Here is a 9,010-nt window from a genome sequence, read left to right on the forward strand (position 1 = left end):
GTTGGATGTTCATTGTTGGATGTTCCCTGTTGGATGTTCATTGTTGGATGTTCATTGTTGGATGTTCCCTGTTGGATGTTCATTGTTGGACACACATTACTGGAGGCTTGTGGTAGGCCTTTCATTGCTGAATGCTTAGCAGTGCCCCAACCTCTACCTGCTAAAGGCCAGCAACATACGCCCTCCCCAACTGTGACAACCAAAGTGTCTTCAAACACTGCCAGATGTCCCCAAAGGATAAAAATGGCCCTGATGGAGAACTGCTGCATTAGACCCAACTTTATTCCTATAAAATGTTGTTTCATTCAACAACTAATACCAAGCTCCTCACTAATGGCAAGGCCCTGTTTTTAGGCACTGGGGAGTTAGCAGTGAACAAGTCCAGCACATCCTCTGTGTTCAAGAGGCCAATCTCCAAGTAAGCCACACAGTCACTAAAAAATGACTAAGGCAGTTTACTGAACAACACCCACCAGGATGAGCATAACTAGATGAGGAGGTCAGGGCCATGGCCCCTTGTTACACTGAGAGCTGAGGCCTCCCCACCTCTGCTCCTGACTCAGTGTGGCCTTGTGTGTTGCAGGCGGTGGTGGATGGAGGCTGGGCCCCATGGGGACCCTGGGGAGAATGCTCCCGGACCTGTGGAGGAGGAGTTCAATTTTCACACCGTGAGTGCAAGGACCCTGAGCCTCAGAATGGAGGAAGATACTGCCTGGGTCGGAGAGCCAAGTATCAGTCATGCCACACAGAGGAATGCCCCCCTGACGGTAATCAGACCTGACAGCCACTACTGTTGTCACTGTAGCAGATCCCCAGACAGGAAGTAGGGTGGGTCTCCCGGGATGCAGAGCTTTCCTGGGAACCAGACATAAAGAGACCCTGCAAGGCACCAAGTTTTAGGACAAACCCTAATGGCCCCAACTCTCATTGTGCTGAGAAAGTGTAGCAAAGCCAAGGAAAGAGATTGCCCTGATCTTCCAAGATGTGGAAATCAAGGATGTCATTCCCAACCAAACTTATTCAGGGGGTTGGGAGGAGCTCTGCAGAGGCTAACGTCTCAGATAATAATCCTTCTGGAGGCATCTGAACCCTCGTCTGTGTGCAGAATAGAAGTGTTTTCCAAAGCAAGTGTCAGAGCCAAACCTCTACTGTCTTTCCAGCCAACATTCAGCCCAGGGTGGAGGGAGCGTTTCTGAATCTGATTCTAATGTACATTCCTGCTGAGAAGAGTTGCCCATCTTCCCTTGAGGCCGTGGCAACTGCCTGATGGAAGCTTACTAGGGAGCAGCACTGCCTCTACCTCCCCTTGACATACATTCCTACCCCCCTAGTACCCAAGAGAGAGCACACACATTAACTCAGAGGCAGCAGGGGTAGCAGCAGAACTGATGAGAGGGAATCATTAGCAGTTTTTCCCCACCATCCCATCCAACTCCCCTTTGTGCAGCTCCAGGAAATATTGGCAGACAGCAAAAGACAAGCAGAGTTTTAAGAGAGATGCATCCAAGTGCAAAGACACACTGACATTGGGTTGGTGTCTAATGAGGAAATCTGTAGGCTTTGCAGTTTTGCAAGACAGGAAGGATCTGCAGTGGCATGCGGCTCTAGAAACTTTGCCCTGGAATCATGAGAGTTTGCCTGGCATATGCAGTGAAGAGAGAGAGGGAGAGAGAGACGAAGGGGAGGGATGAAGATAAGGCACAAGGTAGACGTTGTGATTTCCGTTACCCTGGGATCAGCCTCTCCATCAATAAGTAGTTTTTAGTGCCTCTCGTGTGGCTCAAACTATAATGGATGTTGCAAATGACTTTGTAAAAAAGCACAAAGCATGCTCGTTGTCCTCAGAGAACTTGCAGGCTACTTAGAGATCCATATGCCTTTTACAAAGCAATTAAAGCCTAAAGCTCTGAGGCTGGGGCCGCCGCCTATGCAGGATCCAGAGCAAGGAAAAGCCTGGGCTAGCCAGAAGCTTCACAGGGAGTCAAGGCTGTGCAGGGCCTGGAGGCTGGAGATGGTGATTGGGTGTGGGAGGACACATGCCCACGCAGAGAGGGGAGGCTTCTGAGGGCTAGCATTCACTCGGCTGGAGTCAAGCAGCCCACTAACATTTCAAGGCTGCACAGCAAAGATCTGGGAAAGCTGAAATGGTCTCTGGAGGTTCTCTGGGCCAGCTGTCCCGTCACGTCACCTGTGAAGCTTGTTGAAACACAGAGGCCCGGACCCCACAGATGCATTGAATCAGACTCTCAGGAGGAAGGTAGGGCCATCTGTGTTTTGAAAAGTCCCCATAGGCCATGCAGAGATACAGCTAGGATAGAGAACCTCAGTAGTAAGAGCAGCTTTAATTTCAGGATCTGGGGGGTGTGGGGAACATTTCTTACTTCTGACAGACTGTTCTGGAAGCAGCATGATGCAGGATGGGAGAGGAGGTTGGGTACTAGGTCTCACAGGAAACCAAGAGGCCTGGACTTGAGGAGCGTGGACTCAGATGGTGAGAGTGGGAAGGAGACACTTAAAATCACAGATTGTCACAAATAGTGTGTAGGACATGAGGACAGGTTGGAAATAGTCGATCTAGATACTCAAGTGTTAAGCGGATACCAGATGCCCGTCTCACACCAAAATGTGGCAGTATCCCCAAAAGAAAACTAAACCAGTTCATGGAGGAACCATTTGGGGTTGGGCTTTTTTCTGAGCTGGAGGTAATTGCACCGCTACCCATGGAGGTCCCCCAGAGACATCTGGAATTACAATAGGTGAGCTGTAATAGGGGCAAGGTCAGAGCTAGAGATGTCGATCTGACAGTCTCTGGCCACACGTTCATAGTCACCAAGGAAGTCAAAACAGAGCATGATTAGCAGGGCCCAAAAATATGCTCCACGGATTGTTCGAGCTTACTGATTGTCCCCTGTTCCTAAGTGTATTCACCTATAAAACAGCATCGGTATCTTCCCCAAATGGAAAGAATATTTGTCGCAGAAAGCCCAGCTTGAGGCTGCAGGCTCCTTCCCAGGCCACACGGACCTAGGTCAGACATGTCTAGGAACGCTGGGCCCAGTTGACACTGAACCTATGTCCTGGGATTGGATCAAAACCAGGAGGAAGGAAGGGGCCCTGAATCCTGGCATTTCTGCTACTGGGTCCTCCCGGCTTCAGCAAGGAATGTCAACGTCATACCGTGTCTTCCTCTTTATAGGGAAAAGCTTCAGGGAGCAGCAGTGTGAGAAGTATAATGCCTACAATTACACTGACATGGATGGGAACCTCCTACAGTGGGTCCCCAAGTATGCAGGGGTGTCCCCCCGGGACCGCTGCAAGTTGTTCTGCCGAGCCCGGGGAAGGAGTGAATTCAAAGTGTTCGAGGCCAAGGTGAGAATCTTTCTGGAGCTCAGAACCACGGGTGAGGAGGAAGGCCCCCTGCTCCGACCCCACCTATGGGCTGCCTCTATGCACACCACGCCCTCTGTTACCTTCCATTTCCCTCCTGCAGGTGATCGATGGCACCCTGTGTGGACCAGAGACTCTGGCCATCTGTGTCCGTGGCCAGTGTGTCAAGGCTGGCTGTGACCACGTGGTGGACTCGCCTAGAAAGCTGGACAAATGTGGGGTGTGTGGGGGCAAAGGCAATTCATGCAGGAAGGTGTCTGGTTCCCTCAACCCCTCCAGGTGAGTCTCACCCATAGTTCTGTGCGTAGGTTCTACAAGAATGGAATAGGCTTCAGCATCACACTGGCCTTAATGTGAATTGTGGCAGCTACTTACTACCCATGCGGGCCTGAGCTGTAGTTTCTCTGTAAAGCACTGGGAGTCCCGTCTATCTCAGAATCACCATAATAAGTCATGAGATGGGCGGAACGCTTGGCTCAGGGTCTGCCCCATAGAGCGGATGGGGCACAGGGCAGCCAGAGGCCCTAAGGATAGGGGTGTGTCAGCTCTGAGTCAACTGGCCATAGAGCTCTGCTGAGTAACCTGGGACCTTGCCAGAAAACAGCTCTTCTGGGCCTGTTTTGGGAAGGACACCCCACCCTACACCAGTGAGTCCCATCCTTTTTGCAGGTGGTTCATTCAAAAGGGGGTCTGAAGAAGGGGATCTTGGTGGCCTTGCTTTCATGAATCTGAGAACTCTGGATGCTATTGTGGACCTTAATGCCATATGTTCATGAAATTCCTAATACTGAAGAGCTTTCACTTCTTTTTTTCTTAAGTGCTTTCATTTCTATGGCCTCATTTGATTCCTAAAATAAGTCTATCAGGTGGCCAGTACTCTTATACCCAATTTACAGATGAAGAAACCAAGGCCACAAAAAGATCACATGACTGAGGTCATACTGATAGTTAATGACAGCCAGGAGCAGAGCCCAGGTGTCTTAATTCCTGCCATGGCTTACGATTCCCAGAGAGGAAGGGCCATGGCATAAGTTATATGGCCATGCTGCGTCCCTCTTGGTCTCTTTCCATCTCTCACCTCGTCCGGCTAGGAGAACAGAACAGCAGACAACTTGGCAGGCCTCAAAGTTAAACTCAAGAGATATAGAAAAAAAGAAGCATGTGGTGTGGGATATTCAGATCCTGGGTCTGTTAGCCGGCTTTCTCATAGGCGTTAGACATATGGGGCTGCAGAGCCTTTCAAAGCTGCCCTAGATTCAGCAGCTAGCCTGAGTGGGCTGAAGGCAAGACTAGCAGAGAACCAATTGCCTGTCCTCAATCTTCTTTGCTTTCCTCCCAGCCTTTGTAACCCAAACACTTCGCCCCAGAAGAGAAGAATAAAAACTAAGGTTTCTCCATCCCATGTAAAGTCCTAGAGCTATAGTAGAGCTGAAACACAGAGGAAGGCAACTAGAAGCAACTTTTCTCACTCTGGCTCCTGACCTGGGGCCCCTATGAACCAAATACTAGGGGCTGATAGGCTCTAAGAGGTAGAGAGAGATGTTCATTCTTGTCGGATTCTGGGACTGGTGTGTGGAGCAGATTTTTCTGCATGGGTTTGAACTCTGGGTATGCAGGGGGCCCAGTGAAGGTTTATGGCCCTGCGGGGAGCTAAGCAGGATTGAGATCTCACTTGAGCCAAGAGCTGCCAGCTTCAGCAGCACCCAGACAGCTTGGCAAGTCCTTCTGGGATGTCTTCCTCTGTGCTGATATCCAGATTCACACATCCAAAGTGCGAACGTTTGAAGCAGAGCCACCAAGCAAAGCAAAAACCCTTGAAAATCCCAATGTGCAAAACATTCTTGTCGGTCTCCACTGTAGTTATGAGGAACTTTGGGGCAACTGCTTGATGCTTTGCTAACCCTCTATGACTGCCCCCCTAGTCACCAGCACGCTAACTTGCTGAGGTGCTAGGCTGGGTCCTCAGGTTGTCTTTCTGTTCCTATCATAGTTATGGCTACAATGACATTGTGACCATCCCGGCTGGTGCCACTAACATTGATGTGAAACAACGGAGCCACCCGGGGGTCCAGAACGATGGCAACTACCTGGCACTGAAGACGGCCGATGGGCAGTACCTGCTTAATGGGAACCTGGCCATCTCTGCCATAGAGCAGGACATCTTGGTGAAGGGGACCATCCTTAAATACAGCGGTTCCATTGCCACCCTGGAGCGGCTACAGAGCTTCCGGCCCCTGCCCGAGCCTCTGACCGTGCAGCTCCTGACTGTCCCTGGTGAGGTCTTTCCCCCCAAAGTCAAGTATACCTTCTTCGTTCCTAATGACGTGAACTTCAGTACACAGAACAGCAAGGAGAGAGCGACCACCAACGTCATCCAGCCCCTGCTCAACGCTCAGTGGGTCCTGGGGGACTGGTCTGAGTGCTCCAGCAGTTGTGGAGCCGGCTGGCAGCGGAGGACCGTGGAGTGCCTGGACCCCAGCGGCCAGGCCTCCACCACCTGCAGTGAAGCTCTGAAACCTGAGGATGCCAAGTCCTGTGGAAGCCAGCCCTGCCCGCTGTGATCCTGGGCAGGGTGGGGGATGGTCTCGTGCTCATGGACTCGGGGTGCTGGAGCTCAGACCAGGGTACCCACTGCAGGGACCCTACTTGTGGAGGTGGCATGGTCTACCCAGGCGTGTCATTGCCACAGCCCCTCCATGTGGCATGAATTCTTAATGGGGAGACGAGGATGCAGATGACAGATCCTAAAGTCTACTATCTGGTGGGTAGGACCTAGTGTGGGTTCGGGTAGAGGGTATAGGTTAAAAGGTTAAAAATGCGCTTATTGACCCAAACAGGAGACTCAGCCTGTTTGCAAAAGACTAGCACAGTCAAATGAAAAAAAGTTTTCCTATTTGGTTTCCCCGATAAATAATCTACCTCAGAGGGGAAAAACCTTAGTAAAAGAGAAGTGCAGAGTGGGGAGGATAATGATGAATGTCAAAGCGCCCTAGCTGCGCCCCCAAACGGTCTTCAGAAGTGACCGTGACTGTCCTCGGCATTCAGCTCCATGGCCGGAGGGGCTGCAGAGCTGCAGGACTGTGGCGAGCCGCGGGTTCTCAGGCCTCCACCTGCAGGCGTGGATCCATTTCAAGTATTTATGCAAATGTGTCTCTGAACTAAAGTGTGATCTTGTGCCAAGGCAGTGGTATGAGCTGGTTCAATGTTTCTTTGGAAAGGGCCAAGGACCCGAAGCCCAAGGACGGGAGCTAACACTCGGTCAGCTAACCTCAAACACACCCAGGGAAGCTGGCACCTGGCCTCAGGCTCTCAGGCCTCCCTCCTGCTGAATCTGGTTCCCTCCGGCAACTCTTCATTATAATCTACACTGGTGGTTCCCCAACTCCAGTGGGCATTAGAATCATCTATAGGGATTCTTAAAATACAGATTGCTGGGCCTTACACCAAGAGTTTCCGAGTCCAAAAAAAAAAAAAATTGAGTTTCCGAGTCAGTGGGTAAGGAGCTGGGGGCGGGGTTTCTGAGAATCTGCATTTCTAGCAAGTTCCATGGTAATGTGGAGCCTGTTGGTTTAAGAACCACAGCTCTAGGGGAAATGTCTGACTTGGAGGTGGCAGTGGCAGTGAGATGCCTCTGGACTCATTATTCTCGAGGAAGACTATCCCATCCACTCTGCGAACACCCCATCCTCCCTTTGATATAATGACCAGCCAGAGATACCAGATTCTCCTAGGACTTGAGGAATGCTGAAATGTTTCTAAGCACCATCATCCCAACAACCTCAGCCCCTTCTCTCCACGTCAGAATTTATCCCCACCTCGCAACTCTTCTGACCCCAACACTTGCAATGGCCCCACTCAGCTTTTTCTTTCTTTCTTTCTTTTTTGAGAGAGAATGCGCTTACACATGTGCGTGTGTGAGCAGGGGGAGGAGGGAGAGGGCAGAGGAAGGAGCAGAGGGAGAGGGAGAGAGAATCTTAAGCAGACCCCACGCCCAGAGCAGCAACCGATGTAGGGCTCAATCTCACAATCATGACCTGAGCCAAGATCAAGAGTCGGATGCTTAACGGACTGAGACCCCCGGGTGCCCCCTCTGTCCTTTCTACACAGAACTGCATTGCTCACCTGCCCCCAAGACCTCCCTGAGAGCCCCCCAAATCCCAACTTCCACTCTGTATCTCCTCCCCTCTTCCTGGCTCAGTCTTCCATAGGGTCTAGTATAGGGGAGACAGTGTTGGTCACAAATGGATGAGATGAAAACAGGAGACATCAAAAACTCACATTCTAGTGAAAAAGAAGGAACATATAAACATTTGCATCTTCCCTTTTTTTTTTTTTTTTATTGACTTTGACCCCTTCATCCTTCCCTTTCACTTTCTCTCAAGACCTCTTCAAATAACTGGTGACCTGGGCAGAGAGGAGGCTATACAGAGCCCTAGGGTGAATGAGGAACAGGGGGCTCCTCTGGGAGGACTCGCCCTGGGGGCACGAGACAAAACAAAGAGGATTTCAGCCCCTACAGCAGTGCCCTCGGCTGGTGGCTGCTGGTCACCTCTGTGTGGTGCCCCACTCTGCACCGTGGCCTTCAACATGGAGTTGACTGCCTTTTCCCTGTCTGCCGACTCGTTAGTGAGTGGGAGGCCAGGCTTACCTAAACATAAACAAGCACACACACAGGCCTGTTGGGGATGACTAGTAAAACCAGCTTTTCCCTTGCTGTGTACCTTTTTTCGAGACTGATGTATATTTCTGCGACTCCCCATCTCCTTCCATTTCTCATTGTCCCCAAAATAACTGAGTCCCAGCGTGTCCCTCACGCACTGCCCGTATCGGTCCAGCAGTACCATCCCGCCCGGCTGCATCGTTAGCAGCCACAGCATTTGCCCTGGAGTTCAGCTGGCGACAGAGCTGCTGATGTGCAAAGCAGAATGGAATCCAGCTTGGCTCTTCCTTGTTGTGTGGGCTCGGCCAGGCTCACAGAATGCATACTTGTTTGTGTCTGGAAATTCAACAGCTGCAGTGCAGGGACTCAGAAAATAGATCTGCAGAGAGAGACCACACCAGTGTTTCCCCCTGGCCAGCCTCGACCACCCTTTTAACCCAGAGAAGGGAAGAGTACGTTTCCTCTGCTGCAAGTTTGCGTTTTCCAGCTAGTGTTCCTGATGGAAACAGGTACCAGCGTCCCCTAAAGTCCCCAGGGGCCTGACTTGACAGGTAACTCCGCCGGTCATTCGTCTGGTTCCTCCCGACACCTGCCAGGAAGATTTCAGACGCGGTACATAGCATCAGAGTTCATTTCCTCCATCCTTAAGAAAAATGAATCTTTGCCTGGGGTATGCTCTCTGCCCTTTTATTCCCCTGTAGCTGGCCAGAGGGATTTGTAAATTTACAAAACTATGCAACATTGTTGTTCCCCAGTCCACTGTAGCCAACCACCCCTCCCAGGAACACAGTCCAGGGGTGAAGGGACCCGCTTCCCTCTAGCTCCAGGCCCCCCATCTTGCCACTCTGATGATGTTCACTAGGTTGGGGTTTTTAACCAAGTGAGCCCTCATGATAAGGACTGTCCCTCCTTCCAAGCATCGAAACATGTAGCTCTTCTTGCTTTCCTCCAGAGCTCTCTTCA

General features: G+C 51.1%; 1 protein-coding gene across 1 annotated transcript in view; it reads left to right on the forward strand.

Moving 5' to 3' along the window:
* The window catches only part of ADAMTS8 (ADAM metallopeptidase with thrombospondin type 1 motif 8), a 20,713-nt gene extending 14,142 nt beyond the window's left edge, over positions 1–6,571 (forward strand). Inside the window, exons 6-9 of the mRNA XM_059413717.1 lie at positions 584–767; positions 3,197–3,369; positions 3,491–3,666; positions 5,378–6,571. Of these exons, the coding sequence (XP_059269700.1) occupies positions 584–767; positions 3,197–3,369; positions 3,491–3,666; positions 5,378–5,948 (1,104 nt within the window). The 3' untranslated portion in view covers positions 5,949–6,571. The remainder of the gene's footprint in view (positions 1–583; positions 768–3,196; positions 3,370–3,490; positions 3,667–5,377) is intronic.
* Positions 6,572–9,010: the final 2,439 nt, after the last annotated feature.

Source organism: Mustela nigripes, chromosome 1 (genome assembly GCF_022355385.1).
Source record: "Mustela nigripes isolate SB6536 chromosome 1, MUSNIG.SB6536, whole genome shotgun sequence".
NCBI lineage: Eukaryota > Metazoa > Chordata > Mammalia > Carnivora > Mustelidae > Mustela > Mustela nigripes.